Source organism: Ranitomeya imitator, chromosome 4 (genome assembly GCF_032444005.1).
Source record: "Ranitomeya imitator isolate aRanImi1 chromosome 4, aRanImi1.pri, whole genome shotgun sequence".
NCBI classification, from domain to species: Eukaryota; Metazoa; Chordata; class Amphibia; order Anura; family Dendrobatidae; genus Ranitomeya; species Ranitomeya imitator.
This window is the reverse complement of record NC_091285.1, coordinates 58,653,023-58,673,772: the sequence shown is the minus strand read 5'-3', so window position 1 is coordinate 58,673,772 and position 20,750 is coordinate 58,653,023. Positions and strand designations below refer to the sequence as shown.

Genomic DNA, 20,750 nt, shown 5'->3' with positions numbered 1-20,750 from the left:
TCCTGCCTCATCTGTCTCCATCGTATCCATCCTGCCCCATGATCCTGCACCATGTGTTTCCATCCTGCCCCGTGTTTCTATCCTGCCCCATGTCTCCATCCTGCTCCGTGTCTCCATCCTGCCCCCTGTGTTTCCATCTTGCCCTGTGTCTCCATCCTGCCCCCATATTTCCATCCTGCCCCCATATTTCCATCCTGCCCCCGTGTCTCTGTGGCAATGTTCCCTTCAGGCATTTCAAGCGCGGATTCGCCGGCGACATGTACGCTGACGTCAGCAGCCAGCCTCCGATTGCCTGGCGGCTTTTAACTATTACCATGCGGGCCCGCACAGCAGTAGAGTTTAACTGAACCTGCAACTCGGACGCAGGTTCAGTTACTGCAAAGGCAGAAGCCTGCCGCTGGGGCCCAATGAGCAGAAGAGATGGGGGCCGATGCGAGTCCCCTCTGCTCATCGGGCCCCATACGCTCGTCAGGGCAGTAATGCCCTGATGGCGGACCTGCACCACAGGCCCACCTTGCACATCCCCTTACTTCATGGCCCCCTTGCACAGCCCTTCATTTCATATTCCCCTGCACATCCCCTTATTTCATAGCCCCCCACACAGCCCCTCATTTCATGTCCTCCCCCACACTGCCCCTCATTTCATGCTTCCCTGTACAGACCCTCATTTTGTTCCCCACTGCACAGCCCCTTATTTTATGTCACCCTTCACAGCCTCTCATTTTATGACCTTCTTGCACAGTCCATCATTTTATGTACCCCTGCACAGCCCTTCATTTCATGTCCAAGTAATATTAGAATTAAAAAACGCTTACGCTCACCTAATCCAAGCTCCCCGTCCACCATCTCCTCTTCTATGAAGTGTATTGGAGAGTGCCTGATTGTGCGATGGCATCACTGCATCATGACATCTGAAGTCCCTTGCGTGTACCTTCTCCAACAAGTAGCAAGCTGGAAGTAGCCTGTGGATTGCTGGAATTCCTGGCACAGCAGGAGGCATTACAGCTCCTCTGTTCCAGTCCTGTGCATGGCACATCAATTGTATTTGCATCTCATAGAGGCATATACAATTGAGTAGAGAGATTGACCATCAGGGCACAGGCCGGGCCGAGAGAGTGGTGAGTGATATCGGTGACTGACCCTTTTCCCCTGTGTGCCTGCGCCTAGCTGTCACTGTGCTGAATGCCTAAGGCCTTGGGTAGGGAAGAGGTAGCATCCTAGACAGGTGCCTACCATGCCTACCCCTTGTCGCAGGGTGCATTAAAGAGGTTCATTATAGTCCTATGAGACCCTTGAGTGTTGTACTAAGCAAATTTATGCTTAGCAAATATTTTTTTTTTATGAGAATTCAGTAAAGCCAGTGAATCTGAATTTCAAACAGTTCATCTTTAGTTGATCTTGACAGCTGGGGGTCTGCCTTTGTCTTCCTTTGAAGCCCAGCTTGTTGGTGGACTTCATAGAATGCCATAATTTTCACTATATACTGCAATACTGTAGTTTTGCAATATATAGTGTAAGCAATCAAATAATCGCAAGTTCAAGTTCATAATAAGGACTAAAAAATAAAGTAAAAAAAAAAAAGTGTAATTTTTTTTTTAAAAATATATAAAAGTTTAAATCATCTCCCCATTCCCATTTAAATAAAATAAAAATTAAAATTCCATTAAAGTCTGATCTATCAAGTCTAAAAATCTATGAAATTATTTGAACCATACATTAAGTGCAAATAAGAAAGAAAAGTGGCAAAATACAAGAACGGCGGTTTATTGGCCACCACACTACTCAAAAAAAATGCAATAAATGGAAATCAAAATGTTGTATTTACTGTTCAAAAATATATCAGAAAAAAAGGTGATCAAAAGAAATAAAAACAACCCCTTACACAGCTGCAATGATACAAAAATATAATATTTTGGTTTGTTTAATTGGAATATGTTGGACTGGGTCTCAGAAAATAGTGACACAAACCCACCCAATTTTTTTTTTTTTTTAATAAAATTCTGAATTATTTTTTGACCACTACAGTATTAAAGAATCCTTATAAATTTGATATCACTGTACTGCAACTGACCTGAAAAATAATACTGCCTGGCCATATTTACCAAAAAATGAAGGCAGTTAAAACAAAACTGAAAAAGAATAGTGGGAAAATTGCATTTTTTTCACTATTTTGCCACACTCGGATTTACCACACTGGGAGTGCACAGTAGTAGTTATTTGTACGATTTATATAAACCTTCAGAAATGTTCTCGTGCTTAATCCCCTACAGCAGAAAAACGAATTCAGTAGATAAATGACATAACGGAGAATGTAGACCATGAATGAAATTACAAATACTTTTTTTTTTCTAATCATTGAATTGCCTGGTTGGACTAATGAACAGTTTTCAGGTGGTTTTCAGAAGAACATTGTGGCTCAGATCATAAAATCTTTGACTTCTGCTTGGTCTGATGAGATCCCTTGGGGGGACATTGTTTCCAGACAAAGGCCACGTAGTAGTTCTATCTCCATGGAAACCTGTTTCAGCAGGAAAGAAAATGGCATAAAGAGTATTACTTTAGTTCAGAATGCCGAAATACTTGCTGGAGTTAAAGAATCTCTGTATATTAAAGCATCTGAGCTCCTCAGACTTCTACCTGCTAATTGTGTCCTCGCTACGTTTATTACAGTGCATGTCAAAGAATAGCCTAGCCATGACGTTACATGGAGCGTAGAGGTAAACTAATGGAGATATAGTTAAATTAAGTTTAAAGGGGGTTTCTAGAAATAGGAAAAATGGCTGCCTTCTTTCAGGAACAGTGCACACCTGTCTATGGGTTGTTCCTGGGATTGCAGCTCGGCTACTTTGACAGTCCAGAATCTCGGGAGAGGTGAATTTTTGAGCATTGCATTAGAGTGCCCAAGACATGAACAAATGGGTTTCCCCTCTTAATATTGATTCACAGGGGCAGAGAAAAGTCCAGTCAACCTGTAGACTTAAAAATGATCCCAGGTTATGTAGAGTATGAACCTTACTTAAAGGGAATCTGTCAGCAGGTTATTGCTATGCAATCTGAGGGCAGTACAAGTTAGAGACACTGATTTTAGCGGTATCCAGAGAAAAAAAAGGAAGGCTAACGGCACTCACTAAATTGGACGCTCGTTCAAGTTCCAAGGAACCCACTTGGAGGATCAACAACGTAAAGGTAAGTAAACAGCGTCCAATCCAGGGTGATGAATTCCAAAACACAAAGTTTATTCCGCCATCACAATGCAACATTTCGACGTGTGATAGGTCTTTATTACGTGAGGGAGAGGATGCCACCTCCTTTTATTTTTCATCTTCCTCCTCTTCCACAAGTGATAACAAACCACCACGCAGACACTCCAGGACAGAAAATGAACCAGCACCCACTGTTAATGAACCCTTATGGACTTCAGCCCCGAAGATTATGAGCCACAGATTCACCCTCAGGAATCCAATTTGACACCACTGGACAGGGCTGCCACTAGAAATTTCGGGGCCCCATACTGGCAAAATTTTCGGGCCCACCTTGAGACTCCGCCCAGGCTCCACCCCAGCCCCGCCTCCAGGCTCCACCCCTCGAACTGTCCACAGTCCCACCGCTATCTCTTGGAAAATCTCCACTTCTCACCTATCACACATTGACAGTTCCCATCACCAGATCACACATATAGCCGGCAGCTTTTGTTTTGGCCAAAAGATTTTTTAAGCCGCCACCAGAACACGGTTGACACTTTTGGCCGGGCCCTACTCTACTGTAACCTATTAAATATTTGTTAAAATATGCAATACAATTTAGGTATATTTTTATTTATTTTTCAATTTTTAAAATGACCTATAATACTACATACAAGGAACAAATACCACAGCACTATGACCAGATGACATATTACCACCACAGTGACCGAATAATATCAAACACAAGGAACAAATACCACAACACCATGACCAGACCGCATATTACCACCACAGTGATCGAATAATATAAAATACAAGGAACAAATACCACCACATCATACCCAGACCACATATTACCACCAATGACTGAATACTACAATACTGATCAGTAATAAAAAAAACAAAACACAATACTATCACCATCAGTGCCATTATACACAGGAGATCTGTAATTAGTAAGCAGTGTCTGTGTACAGATAATACAGTGATCACTAGTGAAATTATACACAGGAGCTCTGTATATAGTATACAGTGTATAGTGTCAGTGTATAGTTAACACTGACTCACCAGTGACGTCTCTAGGTGAAGTCCTTCATTTTTCATCCAGCACAGACCGCCATCATTTCTTCCAGCCAGGACTCGTCTCTGCAGGAAATAACACAGTTATCTCGAGTTCCACTTGCAGAACACATTACTTAATTTTCACAGCCTCTACATTACACCACATAAAGAAGGTGACATAGTATCACTCTGCACAGTAACAGGACCTCCCCCCATTTAAAACAGTATACTCAAAAAATAAAATAAATACATCACTGCAATAATAATATCCCTTAATTAGCCCCTATGGTAATATTCGCCATCCTAGCCCCCCGTGTGTCTCATTGCAGGCTCCAGCCATATGTTCTCCCATCCTGCCCTCATGAGTATCCATTCTGCCCCATATGATCTCCCCATCCTGCCCCATCTGTCTCCATCGTATCCATCCTGCCCCATCTGTCTCCAATCCTGCCCCATCTGTCTCCATTCTGCCCCATCTGTTTCCAATCCTGCCCCATCTGTTTCCAACCCTGCCCCATCTGTGTCCAGCACTCTGCCCCATCTGTGTCCAGCACTCTGCCCCATCTGTGTCCAATCCTGCACCATCTGTGTCCAGCACTCTGCCCCATCTGTGTCCAATCCTGCCCCATCTGTGTCCAGCACTCTGCCCCATCTGTGTCCAATCCTGCCCCATCTGTGTCCAGCACTCTGCCCCATGTGTCCAATCCTGCCCCATCTGTGTCCAGCACTCTGCTCCATCTGTGTCCAATCCTACCCCATCTGTGTCCAGCACTCTGCCCCATCTGTGTCCAATCCTGCCCCATCTGTGTCCAGCACTCTGCCCCATCTGTGTCCAGCATATCTGCCCCATCTGTGTCCAGCACTCTGCCCCATCTGTGTCCAGCACTCCGCCCCATCTGTTTCCAATCCTGCCCCATCTGTGTCCAGCACTCTGCCCCATCTGTGTCCAATCCTGCCCCATCTGTGTCCAGCACTCTGCCCCATCTGTTTCCAATCCTGCCCCATCTGTGTCCAGCACTCTGCCCCATCTGTTTCCAGCACTCTGCCCCATCTGTCTCCAATCCTGCCCCATCTGTGTCCAGCACTCTGCCCCATCTGTGTCCAGCACTCTGCCCCATCTGTGTCCAATCCGGCCCCATCTGTGTCCAGCACACTGCCCCATCTGTGTCCAGCACTCTGCCCCATCTGTGTCCAACATATCTGCCCCATCTGTGTCCAGCATATCTGCCCCATCTGTGTCCAGCACTCTGCCCCATCTGTGTCCAGCACTCTGCCCCATCTGTTTCCAATCCTGCCCCATCTCTGTCCAGCACTCTGCCCCATCTCTGTCCAGCACTCTGCCCCATCTCTGTCCAGCACTCTGCCCCATCTCTGTCCAGCACTCTGCCCCATCTCTTCCCAGCACTCTGCCCCATCTCTTCCCAGCACTCTGCCCCATCTCTGTCCAGCACTCTGCCCCATCTCTGTCCAGCACTCTGCCCAGCACTCTGCCCCATCTCTGTCCAGCACTCTGCCCCATCTCTGTCCAGCACTCTGCCCCATCTCTGTCCAGCACTCTGCCCCATCTCTGTCCAGCAATCTGCTCCATCTCTGTCCAGCACTCTGCCAAGCACTCTGCCCCATCTCTTCCCAGCACTCTGCCCCATCTCTGTCCAGCACTCTGCCCCATCTCTGTCCAGCACTCTGCCCCATCTCTGTCCAGCACTCTGCCACATCTCTGTCCAGCACTCTGCCACATCTCTGTCCAGCACTCTGCCCCATCTCTTCCCAGCACTCTGCCCCATCTCTTCCCAGCACTCTGCGAGTCTGCCCCATCTCTGTCCAGCACTCTGCCCCATCTCTGTCCAGCGTTTTGCCCCTGTGTCCAGCGTTCTTCCCTGGCCCCCGGATCGCCGCTCTTAAGAAAAAAAAAAAAAAAGAAGTTCTTCTTACCTGGCCGCGCTCCTGCGCCGGGCGAAGTCTCCACGCAGCTGCAGCGTGCATGCACTCGCCGGCGACTGACAATGATGTCAGACGCCGGCGACATGCACACACGCTGCGGCTGATGTCAGCGCCTGCCAGCCTCAGATTGGCTGGCGGCGGCGCGGCTGTTAACTATTGACGTGCGGGCCCGCGCCCGCACGTCAATAGCTTTAAACAGCTGCAGCGTCGGCGCTAAGGGCCCGGTTCAGCCTGCGGCTGCCGGTAGGGGTCCGGTGAGCAGATAAGACGGGGCCCGATGTGGGCCCCCTCTGCTCACCGGGCCCCATACGCCAGTCACGGCCGTCATGCCCTGATGGCGGCCCTGCCACTGGATGTTAAATATGCTTATTTCACACATTTATTTAATCAGGACTCTTTACCAGATGCAATATTCTTAAAGAAAAATGTCATGATATTTAAAAAAAAAATGTAGTGGTTTATTGGATTGTCCACAAAAAAAACTACATTGCAGCAAAACATAAAATAGGTGAAATAGTTACAAAGAGATTGTTCATTTGAGATTCTGAATGGTAAATAGCGTCTGTCTTTGTCATGGAGTAGAAGTCATCATGGCTTCCAGCTGCTCATTTCTTCTGTGTGAAGACTGTAGAGAGTGAAGGTGACAGCCCCCACGTGACAGCCCCCTCCACCTCCTAAAAGCTGTGGATTATATATGTCCCATAGAACACGTGTTCTCTCTATATGGTGTTAACTATTACTCTGAACTACATATACAGGAATACTGTAGCTTTTGTAATAGCAGCGAAAGGCAATGTGCTCAGTACAGAATTGAGAAGAAGAATAAGTAAAAAAATAATAATTAACAACCACACAGAAATATACTTATTTCAAAGTCTTTTTCTCTGAGGATTTTGTGCTAGAGACAAATTTGTATGCCCAGCAATTTTTGGCCCAAAACATTTTCTAACTGGACCGCTATAGACGCAGAAGAAATTAAGATGTTTTGTGACCTGGTCCTTTACATGGGGTTAGTGAAGAAGCCAGAACTTTGGCAATATTGGAGTGTTGATGTTTTATACAACACTCCAGTGTTCTGCATGGCTATGACCCGTAAACATTTGAGGCCATCCAAAATTTTTTGCATTACAATGATGATGTCCTCTCCGAGATGACCCCAACTTTGACCATATTTTTCAAAGTTCGGCCGGTCATTGAGTACTTCAGCAACAAGTTTGCTGAGGTGTATGTTCCCCAAAGGGACATCTGCGTGGATAAGTCCTTAATACATTTCAAGGGGAGGCTCAAATTTTGGCAATAGCTGCCCAATAAGAGTGCCAAGTATGGAATTAAACTCTACAAGCTGAGTGAGAGTACCCCAGGGCAGGGGTGTCAAACTGCATTCCTCGAGGGCTGCAAACAGGTCATGTTTTCAGGATTTCCTTGTACTGCACAGGTGATAATTTAATCACCAACTCATTATTTGTGTAGGTGATTAAATTATCACCTGTGCAGTACAAGGAAATCCTGAAAACATGACCTGTTTGCAGCCCTCGAGGAATGCAGTTTGACACCCCTGCCCCGGGGTACACCCACAGGCAGTGGCGTAATTAGGTGATGGGCCCCGGTGCAAGATTTAGACTGAGCCCCCCTGACATATATGTCTTCCATCCTGGTATATATGTCCCTCATTTATTTATGCCCTCCATCCTGGTATATGTCCCTAATGTTGGGCCCCATCCTGGTGTACATATCCTCCAACCTGGTATATATATCCCCCATTCTACCGCTGTTCTTTAATTTGTAGAAAAAAGTAAACCATTATACTCACCAGTGTTGAACACAGAAGTCATGGGGCAAAAGCATGCACTCCCCATAGTCCTCCATATAGCTTATCGCACTCTGCATAGTCCTCCATACAGTATAATGCACCCCTCATAGTCTTCTATATAGTATAATGCACCCCTCATAGCCCCCTCTATAGAATAATGCACCCATCATAGTCCTCCATATAGTATAATGCACTTACCATAGTCCTCAAAGAATATAATGCACCCTCCATAATGCTCCATATATTATAATAAACCCCCAATAGTCCTCCATACATTATAATACTCAGCCCATAGTGATCCATGTAGTATAATGTACACCTCATAGTCATCCATGTAGTATAATGTACTGCACATAGTCCTACAGTACATGTAGAATAATGGACAACCCATAGTCATCCATATAGTGTAATGTAGAGCCCATCCTCCTATATTTTCCTCATCCTGGGATATGGCGTCATCCAAGTATTTGGTCCCCATCCTGGTATATGTCACCCCATCCTGGTATATGTCACCCCATCTTGGTACATGTCACCCATCCTGGTATATGTCACCCCATCTTGGTACATGTCCCTCATCCTGGTATATATGTCCCCTTCCTGGTACATATGTCCCTCATTCTGGTATATGTCCTGAATCCTGATATATGGCCCCATCCTGGTATATGTCACCCCATCTTGGTACATGTCCCTCCTCCTGGTATATACAGTATGTCCCCTTCCTGGTATATATGTCCCTCATTCTGGTATATGTCCTGAATCCTGGTATATGGCCAACATCCTAGTATATGCCCCCATCCTGGTATATGCCCCCATCCTGGTATATGCCCCCATCCTGGTATATGGCCATCATCTTGGGCCCCATCCTGGTATATGGCTCTCATTCTGGACCTCATCCACGTATAAAAATAATATGTATAAATTACATAGTAATGTATATTGCAAATAAAATCTCTTCCATTTCTCATAGATAAAACAAGTCATACTGTTTTTGTAACAATTAATTAAAAAAATAATTTCCAATCAGTATGATCCTCTACTACATGGTAATAGGACTTGTGCAGACTGGCTGATAATACAGTCGTTTCTTTATGAGCTTCAATTTCCCTGTACACTAAGGCTGCAGTGCAGATTATTGACGAAATAACTCATTTGTATCTTGGTCTCAGCCAAGAGAAATATCTATAAAATGCAAGTAAAAATACATTTTATCTATTTTCTCCCACACAGATGGTAAAGAAACAAAGTTGGAAAGAAAAGAGAGAAGTATCACGGCAACTTGGAGAAAGGAAAAGATGCCATCATGAGGTTAGAAGAATCAACTTGTATTAAATTCTAGACTTCTGGCTTGATTTTTAAACACTGGCATTGTGCACGCCAGTCTTAATGAAGCCACCGCTGGAGTAAGAGGTGCATGCCAATTAAAGGGAATCTGTCACTGGAATCAACCCGCGTAAGCCGTCTATGGGCATACAGGTTATAGGAAGCAGAATACAATTATATCTTGATATCTGCAATCTGATGTTTTATTCCAGAGAAATCTATATTTTTCTTATATGTTAGTGACCTCTTCCAGGCTATGGGTCGAACATGAATCTGCCTCCAGAGCTTATTTTATATATAAGGGGGAGTTACCAGTGTGAGACAAGTAACTAACACAGAACAGTGTAACTGAAATGTGTCTTCTTGCAAACAAATTTTTTGCAGCTCTGCAAGAACCTGCAGATGTGTCAGCTAATCACACACAGCTCTGCAGTGAGATAAGGAGAGCGGAGAGCAGCCATCACACTGGTAACTTCTCCTTCATGTAATATAAGCTCTGGGGGCAGAGTTATCTTCTGGGCAGCGTCCTCCACGGAGTCTGGAAGAGGTCATTTACATAAAGTGATAGATGATTTATTAACAACAATACATCTGATATGAGACACACAGGGGGGACTGTTTTCAGTAGTCTGTAACCTGTATGCCCATATTAATAGTTTAGATAGGTCAAATGTGGTGATAGATTCCCTTTATTGAATTAGGTGCAACTTTCAAATGCCATTCTCATCTGCCAGAAATGTTACTCTAGTCATGGACTGGAGTACATTTCTGGCATACTTAACTCTATTAAAATGGCATAAAATTTTATGAATTTTCTTTGGTGGTTTCGATATGCCCCATCCTGGCCATGCTCCAACTTTCAAATTGGGCAAACATTTTGCAACATTTCAAGGTGTTTTACGCCAAAAAACAAGTGAAAACATGTTGATGAATCAGGCCCTTAGTGTCTCAGATTAAATGCTTATCACAAGCATCCCAGCAAAGGATCCTAGAGCAGTTTAAGAATTTCCACCCAAAACTTAAATGAAAACTTTGTTGAAGGAGATTTCATTAGATGAGTATACAGAGTGCCCAGTTTGTTCACTATATAACTGCAATGAGGAGAGTGAATGGAGCGGCAGTCGAATACACACCCGCTCACTCTCTCTTGGGACTGATGCAAATCGTAGTGCATTATTTTCAGCCATCTCTGTCAGTCCCATAAATTCAGACAGAAGCGGCCGGGTGCAAGCTCGACTACTTCTTCATTCAAATACCTGGTGCTGCATGACTAATAGCGACCAGTCCTCACAATCATACATTTATAACCTGTCTTGTCGAAAATTGATTAATGTCATTTGTGGGAAAGCCCTTTAAAGGGAATCTGTTTAGGTTTCTCAATCTGAGAGTAGCACAAACTAGGGACAAAGACCCTGATTCCAGTGGTGTTTGACTTACTGGGCTTCTAGCTGTAGTTTTGATAGAAAAAAACTTTTATCTGCCGCATTTATCCTAGTCCTCTTAGTAATGAACTCTTTCTTACTCCGCCCTGCCATTAAATGAGAGTTTTCACACTACACTGTGCATATGCACAAAGGTGCCCCGAGTGGGAACGATGAAAGCTGGAGATCATCAATATATCATAGAGGACTATCTAGCAGGAGCTCATCAATGAGAGGACTATCAAAGCTGCAGCAGATAGAACAGTGATTTAATAGAATTACAGCAAGAAACCTTATTGGGATAAGTGACACATCGCTGGAGTCAGGGTCTCTGCTCCTACATCATGCTGCAAAAACCTGCTGACAGATTCTGTGTTTTGTTGGCTACTTTTTCTTTCAAGACCATTCATTCAAGACAGAATGAGTCCTCGTTTCTGTGTAGGTGCTGTAATATCCGCCAGTCAGTCATACTCGTTCTTATAGCTCTTTTTTATATTTGTGGTTTAGGAATGCCAGAACTGTCAGTGTTATCGATCGTCGGATATGTCGCAACCTGTCACTGCTGTTCCTTCTCCCCACCAGCGACTCGTCAACCTGATTTACCAGAGTAGACAACAACAACTTAATGAGACCTTTGAAGAAAATGGCAAAGGTGAAGGTACTGTGTGTCACATGTCTTCCATGACCTTCTCTGCGATGTCTGCTCCTGTCACCACGTGCCCCCATATTCATTGAGCTAGCGGTGCTGGTGATGGGGGAAACACTGGAACTAGAAGCTCTGGGCGGTGCAGACTCTGCTAACGACTATGGTGACGGGGACCCTGAAGTGCCATCTAGCCTGGCAGTATGGGGGTGTCTTGTCAGTTGGAGTAATCAGCTTCCTTCTTGGCTAACTGGTCAGCACCACAGTCTACTAATACTCCTAGCTTCTTGCCAGATATAGTTCTATTTGACTGGTTTACACGATCTCTGATTTTCCATTCCTTGTTGTAGTGGATTTTCCTCTTTTTGACCTTAGCTCGTTTACTGACCATTCTCTCGTCTAGACCTTGTCTGGCCTCCTGGTTTTGTCCTGTCTCGTTCCCCATTCCCACAAGCCTTCACTACCAAACAGCAGCCCACCTCCTGGCCCTAGCCCAATCATCTCCGTATAAGACCATATCCCTGTTCATTGGTTATAGGGTGGAGGTCAGGTCAAAGCTTTGGATCTGGTACATGGAGTGGCTAGTGCCAAGCCTGTACGGGTAGCCATTTTTATTTGACAGGCGAGTAAGAACAGCGCCCCCTTATATTATGAAATGGTACTTTACATACAATACTATCAGTTCCAGGTTTCACCTCACAACGACCTCTGTTGTATGCTAGGACACCTCCAATAAAGCGCTATTATTTCTCTACACGTTTGGTCATTCTAGCAAACAGAAGCATATCGTTCCATGGTCGATGGTGTGTACACTATCTCATTCACTTTAATATTGAATATTTAAATTTACAGAAGAGACACATGGAAGGTTTGGTTGATTCACCATATTACGACAGAACCCCCACACAAGAAAGTCACCACTTTGCATGACCCACACCACTACTGGTTAACAGGGAAACTGACTTGGTGACATGGCCTTACATGAGTGATACTAGTCCCGAGCTTTGATAAATGTCAGTACTTTGCCTCATAGATATAAAACAATCATCCAAGAACTGTGACTTTACCCTGAATGAAAATGTAAAATACAATTCAAGAGATGCCTGCATCCAGGAAACGACGTCTAACAAGGTAGGCCTCTGCGGAGCGGTAATGGGAATCCTTCCGGGGACAGTCAACATTACATGATATAAAATATCACATCTTATTCCATAAGTACTTGTTCTTTACTAAACTTTTAAAGAACTATTGACATATTACAGCTACATGTTGGGAGTGTTGATGAGTGAAGATCTGGGTCCTGTAAGCCCTACCGATCACAATAAGTAAGGGTCATGGGTTCTCCTCAGAGCAGAAGCACGGTGGTCTTTTTATGTGTCTGTATACCACTCTTCTCACACTCCGAGGATCAGCTCAGTTCTTCTGCCACTTAGTTTCAGCAATCGGGGAGTACAACCTGGACCCTACAGATCAAAACAACTTTCAAGTAATAATTTTTTTTTAAAGTTTAGTTACCATTAGGGTATTGCAGCGTTGTTCCACTCTCTTCAAAGGGACAACAGTGCAACACTCAACCCTTCCCTGGTTCTCAGATTAAAGAGAAAAATATATTTTTGGATGGGTTCAGTTGTCAAATACCAACAAATTGACCAAGATGTGTGAAGAAGCTTATAGCAGTCATAAAATGAACATTTGTACAAAAATTCCATATTGTGAAGAAAACTTATCGAAACAGCAGATAGATCCATGAAGTCACTGGTAACGACATAGTAGACGCAATGTGACCCATCATGACAAGAGTGTAATTGACGTGTAATTGACTAAACATTGTTTTGGCAGAGGTTACTATCAGACTGTTTGGGGATGGAGCTGGAATTCTTAATGGCACGAGCAAGAAGGGAGTGGTTGAAGGAACAACACAGAGCCTTGATACATATGGAAATTATCGGATTGGAACAAGACAAAGACAGCCAAGAGGTTTGTCAGGATTCTGGTTAGAGGCTAACTCTCATTTTCATAAATGGATATTTTAGGATAGTGCTTGTGAAATCAAGCACTTTTGCATTTTACTACTAGTTACATTTTGGAGCCCTTTTGTTTACGGTTCATTGCGTAGGAGACCGACCACCGCTGCTGTCTACCTTGTAAGCACTGCACTGAAGCTGGTTGGGATTAGGACGTAGCAGCACAGTCCAGCGTCAATGCAGTGCTTACATACTAAATAGAAAGGAGTATGTAAGCACTGGACATATTCTGCTGTCTAGCAGGTGGTGGTCAATTTCCAAGGCAATGAGCTGTAAACAACTTGAGAAAAAAAATGTTAATATCTCAAGAACGTCTGAAAATTATCCAGTATTGTAACCTAACAGTAAAACCATGACACAGACACGGTAGGCCACATTTACCAAAGATATTCTTCTCAGAAGTAAACCTAGAAGAGAATACCTGGCATGAGCTCTAATCCTGTATGTAGTCCAAGTCTCAAGACAGGATTCGAAATTTGTCTTGAATGTGAAGTGAACCAAGGAAGACAACCTATGCGGTGGGAGAACAATCTGTTACTTTTGGCTATGTTCAATTAGGTGCTGCTGGAGAAAATAGCGCAAATAGGGTCTTATCCAAAATACAATTGGTTTAAAACAATCAAATTGCCCTGACCAGATGGAGCTATAAATTAAGCTTAGAGGAGATATTCGCTGCAGCAGATCCACAGGTTCAGTAACGGCCACCAGATAAATAGAAATTGGGAAAAAACGTGGACTTGTTCTGCGCTGCTGAATAACTGAAAATCCAGGTATCTACTATATAATTGTCTAAGGGTCACTTCCGTCTGTCTGTCTGTCTTTCTGTCACGGATATTCATTGGTCGTGGCCTCTGTCTGTCATGGAAATCCAAGTTGCTGATTGGTCGTGGCAAAACGCCCACGACCATTGCCATGACCAATCAGCGACGGCCGCAGTCCGGCGGCAATATGGCCGCTCCTTCCTCCCCGCAGTCAGGGTTAATGGCATCGCTAATGGACCGCGTTATGCCGCCGTGTAATGCACTCCATTAACGCTGCTATTAACCCTGTGTGACCAACTGTTTTACTATTGATGCTGCCTACGCAGCATCAATAGTAAAAAGATCTAATGTTAAAAATAATTTAAAAAATAAAAAAATCATCATATACTCACCTTCCGGCGTCTTTCCCGCTCCTCGCGACGCTCCGGTGACCCGTCCATGCACTGCGATCTCATGAGATGATGACGTAGTGGTCTCGCGAGACCGCTACGTCATCATCTCGCCAGACCGCAATGCACTCTTGAGACCAGAGCGCACGAGGAGCGTCGGTAAACGCTTCCTGGATCCAGGGGCCAACGGAAGGTGAGTATATAACTATTTTTTATTTTAATTCTTTTTTTTAACAGGAATATGATGCCCACATTGCTATATACTACGTGGGCTGTGCAATATACTACGTGGGCTGTGCAATATACTACGTGGCTGGGTAATATACTACGTGGGCTGTGCAATATACTACGCGGGCTGCGCAATATACTACGTGGGCTGCGCAATATACTACGTGGCTGTGCAATATACTACGCGGGCTGTGCAATATACTACGCGGGCTGTGCAATATACTACGCGAGCTGTGCAACATACTACGTGAGCTATGCAATATACTACGCGGGCTATGCAATATACTACGTGACTGGGCAATATACTACGTGGTTGGGCAATATACTACATGGGCTGGGCAATATACTACGCGGGTTGTGCAATATACTACGTGAGCTGTGCAATATACTACGCGAGCTGTGCAATATACTACACGAGCTGTGCAATATACTACGCGGGCTGTGCAATATGCTACGTGACTGGGCAATATACTACGTGATTGGGCATGGGCAATATACTACGTGGCTGGGCAATATACTACGTGGCTGGGCAATATACTACGTGGCTGGGCAATATAGTACGTGACTGGGCAATATAGTACGTGACTGGGCAATATACTACGTGGCTGGGCAATATACTACATGGGCTGTGCAATATACTATGTGGCTGGGCAATATAGTACGTGACTGGGCAATATAGTACGTGACTGGGCAATATAGTACGTGAATGGGAAATATACTACGTGACTGGGCAATATACTATGTGACTGAGCAAAATACTACGTGGCTGGGCAATATACTACGTGGCTGGGCAATATACTACGTGGCTGGGCAATATACTATGTGGCTGGGTAATATACTATGTGGCTGGGCAATATAGTACGTGACTGGGCAATATAGTACGTGACTGGGCAATAAACTACGTGGTTGGGCAATATACTAAGTGGTTGGGCAATATACTGCATGGGCTGTGCAATATACTACGTGGACATGCATATTCTAGAATACCCGATGCATTAGAATCGGGCCACCATCTAGTATTACATAAAATGTGGTTTTATTCAACGCATTTCAAAGTACTGAGACTTCTTCATCAGGAAATACCACAAATGTCTTCAGTTATTCAGCAGCGCAGAATAAGTCCACGTTGTTTTCCCACTTTCTATTTACCTTTGGCTATGTTGTAAGAAAGCAGCCATGGTTTTCCAATCCTTTATCCCTTATGGGGCCCAGGTTCTCCCTTTTAATACAATCAAAAAGTAAAACAAAACATCGACCATTGACCTTTGAGTGCTAAGATCCTGAGCTAGAGAAAGGCTCGTACCTTGTGTATAATATTTGCTGAATATCACAGTTGCTAACTTCTAGTACTTTAACTTTTCACAGATTAGCACAATGGAGCAAGAAGTTCAGCATTTACAAAAAGAGAAGTCTGTCATGGTTTTGCAATTAGAAGCTTTAAGAAGGGAAAGGAATGAAGCAGAAAAGGATCTGGATTTACTCTGTCACTTTTATAAGGAAGAAGCACAAGCTCATAAACAACATATCCTCCAGGTACCAGCCCATACACAACATATCCTCCAGGTACCAGCCCATACACAACATATCCTCCAGGTACCAGCCCATACACAACATATCCTCCAGGTACCAGCCCATACACAACATATCCTCCAGGTACCAGCCTATACAAAACAAATCAGCCCATACACAACATATCCTACAGGTACCAGCCCATACACAACATATCTTACAGGAAAGAGCCCATACACAACATATCTTACAGGTACCAGCCCATACACAACATATCTTACAGATACAAGCCCATAAACAACATATATTACAGGTAGCAGCCCATACACAACATATCTTACAGGTATGAGCCCATACACAACATATCTTACAGGAAAGAGCCCATCCACAACATATCTTACAGGTACCAGCCCATACACAACATATCCTCCAGGTACCAGCCTATACAAAACAAATCAGTCCATACACAACATATCCTCCAGGTTGTTGCAGAGTGCGTCTTCTTGCAGTCACCGCTGTACTTAGGAGAGCTTCAATCAGCAAGATATCTTGAGTAAACAGTATTTACTTCATACTGGATAAACATGAGATACAATTCAGTGTCACACAGTCCGTGCACTGAACACAACACATTCATGAAGAAAAGCAAAACAGAAAGTAAGAAAACAACCAACAACTGAGAGCTTCCCTCCCCACATTACAGCAAGTATATAACTTTACACACTATCGCCATCTGCTGTCTGGTTAGTATAAAGTCCTCCTTTCACTTATAATAAGTCCTAATCTGTTGCATATGCCAACACCCTTTCTCAACAGTAAGGACTTATTCAATCAAACCCAACTTTTTTATTAGTCTCTGATGTTTATCAGCATTCAACGCCTTCGTGAAAATGTCTGCTGTCATTTCTTCAGTAGGACAGTACTCTAACTTCAAGACTCCTTGTTCCTGATGATCTCTCAAGAAATGATATTTCACATCAATATGCTTGGTTCTTGGATTGACTCTTTCCGTCTGAGCAAGAACAAGACATCCTTGATTGTCCTCTTTCAGTTTTGTTGGTGCCAACTGTGGTTGTCCTAATTCTGTCAACAATTGTCTTAACCACAGTACTTCTTGACTCGCATGTGCTGCGGCAACATATTCTGCTTCTGTTGAAGATAGTTTCACAATTGACTGTTTCTTACTTGTCCAACTTATTGGTCCACCTGAGAGGAAAAAAATATGTCCACTGGTAGATCTTCTGTCAGTTGGATCTCCAGCCCAATCTGCATCAACATATCCTGTTAAAATGCAATCATCGCTTGTGGGTAATTTCAGCTTAACATTGCTAGTTCTTTTCACATAACGCATTACTCTCTTCACGGCATTCCAATCAGCTTTATTTGGTTTTGATACCTTTCTACTCAGGATTCCTACTGCTGCTGCGATGTCTGGTCTTGTAACGGTCGCTAGATACAGTAGTTTTCCTATTGCTGTTCTGTATTCTTCATTATTTGGTAGCATATTTTGTTCACTGTTCATCTCTTTGAGATAATTAGTTTCCATTGGAGACTTTACTGTTTTTGCATCCTTTAATCCAAATTTTTCTGTTATGTCTTGAATCATGCGATTTTGATTCAGTAGGAAACTTCCATCTTCTTCTCTTTCTACTTGTATTCCTAGGTATTGTTTTACATTTCCCAAGTCTTTGATTTCGAAATGTCGCTTCAGGATTTTTAGAATGTTTTCGTTATCCCTTTCTTGTTCAAAACAAATCAAAATGTTGTCTACATATATGAGTATGTAAATCCATCTATCAATCAGCCTTTTTGTGTATAAGCATGGATCAGCTTTGCTTCTTTGAAATTTTTCATTTGTAAGTACTTCCGTGATTTTGTCATTCCACGCTTTAGCTGCTTGCTTTAGACCATATATGCTTTTCTATAGTTTACAAACTTTGTTTGGATTTCTTTCATCTTTGAATCCTGAAGGTTGTTCCATATAAATGTCTTCTGTTAAATCTCCATTCAGAAAAGCTGTCTTTACATCCAGATGTCTCAGTTGCATGTTTCATTGCTGCAACTGTAAGTAAAGTTCTTATTGTAGTGTGTTTGACAACTGGAGCAAATGTCTCATCATAGTCTTCTCCATATTTTTGAGAATACCCTTTAGCTACGAGTCTTGCTCGGTATCTTTCAGCTGTGCCATCTGTTTGATATTTAACTTTAAAAATCCATTTACATCCTATGGTTTTTCTTCCTTCTGGTAAATCTGTCAGTGTCCATGTATTTGAATCTTGCATGGATTTAATTTCCGTTTCTGTTGCTTCTATCCATTTATTAGCTTCTTCCACTGGAAGTTTAGATATTTCTTCCCAAGAAGTAGGCTCATAGATTTTTCTTGTGCTTGTCTTGTATGAGAGACGTTTTGGTGGTTTTCCTTTGTTCTCTCTCATTGAACGTCTTGGTTCTGTGTCTGTTTGTAGTTGTGATTCTTCACTTTCAGTATTTTGTTCTTCATTAATTTCTGCTTCTTTCTCAGCAGATATTTCTTCAGTTGTGTCATTATTGGTTTTCTCATTTTTTGTTTCAACTGAAATCATAATATCTTCATTTAAATCTTCAATGAATGTCACACTGTTACTCACCGTAACTCTGTCTGTTTTGGGATCTAGGATTCTGTATCCTTTGCAATTTTCACTATATCCAACAAATATTCCTTCCATGGATCTGTTTTGAAGTTTGGAACGTTTTTCTGTTGGAATGAATATGAAAACTTTACATCCAAAAACTTTTAAATGATTGACACTTGGTTTCATACCTTGCCACAGTTCATATGGAGTTTTCGTCAGTTTTCTGGGAAAAAGTCGGTTCTGTAGATAAGTAGCTGTCATTGCTGCCTCACCCCAATATTTCTCTGGTAGTTTGGAATCTGTCAGCATACATCTTATCATTTCTGTTAGAGTTCTGTTTTTCCTTTCTGCTACTCCATTTTGTTCAGGTGTGTATGGAACCGTTTTCTGGTGTTCTATTCCATTTTGTCTTAAGTAGCCTTCTATTCTGTGACCTGTAAATTCACCTCCATTATCACTTCTGATGAAAATTGGCTTCCTTTGAAATTTGTTACTTGATCTTGTTACATAGTCTACAAGTTTATCAAAAACTTCACTTTTGTTTTTAATTAAGTATGTGACTGTGTATCTTGAGTAATCGTCTATAAAAGTCAACATGTATGGCAGACGCGGTACTGATTAAGGTGCGCGTCTCTGACTGGGGAGCACACATAGAGAGCTGCACGTAAAGGTTGTCTGTGCCAGTTCCCCCCTAGCATCACTCCCCCTTAGTGATGCACTAATTAGAAGACCCCCAGCCGGCCAGTGGGCACTAGAGGGGAGGGGTCCTACGGCCACTCCTACAGGGGTTAAATCCAGGTGTCCGGCCGAGAACTTTCTCTTTCACTCTCGGCGGACACCTGGAAGCTTTTGTCCTACCCACCCTCCCTTTTAAAAGCTAATTATGATACTAACCCACAGGATAATGTAAATGTGTAAATTATGTTGTAATATTTAAAAAAAAATAATAAAAAAAAAATGTGTTTTTGCATACGTATGTGATATAACTAACCCTGGTAACCTTTATTAAGTCACAGCGGAAGAAGCAGGGGAGGGCAAAGGTCGTAACCGCTCGTTGGGCCAATTTCCCTGTCGATCACGGACAGGAGCTTGGCGCGAGCCGCTCGTTACGATATGTAATTGCCCTTTCTCTGCTTATTTAATTAATAAACTGTGACCGACCTGTTCAACCCACCTAGGACTGTGTGTGTTTCATTACGGGATTGATGGGAGGGGGGAAGGCACTGGTTACGACACCCAGGTCTCCACAGTCTCTATTGCCTCCTGATGTAGTCACTTTCATGGGTCCACATACGTCAGTATGCACCAAATCAAGTGGTCTTTCGCTTTTCATCTCACTTTCTTTTGGAATAGATATCCTTGTGGCTTTGGATTTTATACAACAATCATATCTTATGGTAATTGAGCAATCTGATATCTTTAAATCTTTTGTCAATTCTTTTCTCTGTAGTTCCCTTATACTGTCAGGGTGTCTATGTCCTAGACGTCTATGCCACATGTGAATACAGTTTTTGTGATCATGTGTACATACCTTCATCTGTTCCTTTGGTGTGTCAAAATGATATAATTGTTCATCTGCCTTGACTTTGGTTATCACCTTGTTTCCTGCAATAATTGCACACTCATTGTCTTTGAATTTCACTGTAAGTCCTTTTGCTGTTAAAACGTTTCACAGATAATAATCCGCCTTCCAATTTTGGAACATACAACACATCTTGTACAAGTATCTTTGAATCTTGTCTGAACTTGTTTGAACAATTTAGCATACCTTGTCCGATACCTTCTGCGGTTATTTTGCTTCCATCTGCGAGATAAATGGCTTCTTTCTTATCTAAATCAAGATCAGTA

General features: G+C 43.0%; 1 protein-coding gene across 1 annotated transcript in view; it reads left to right on the top strand.

Annotated features, from left to right (window-relative positions):
• The window catches only part of LOC138675481 (uncharacterized), a 71,231-nt gene that overhangs the window by 31,392 nt on the left and 19,089 nt on the right, over positions 1-20,750 (top strand). The window contains exons 4-8 of the mRNA XM_069763772.1: positions 9,223-9,300; positions 11,244-11,394; positions 12,413-12,510; positions 13,219-13,356; positions 16,147-16,314. Coding sequence (XP_069619873.1) covers positions 9,223-9,300; positions 11,244-11,394; positions 12,413-12,510; positions 13,219-13,356; positions 16,147-16,314 — 633 coding nt within the window. The remainder of the gene's footprint in view (positions 1-9,222; positions 9,301-11,243; positions 11,395-12,412; positions 12,511-13,218; positions 13,357-16,146; positions 16,315-20,750) is intronic.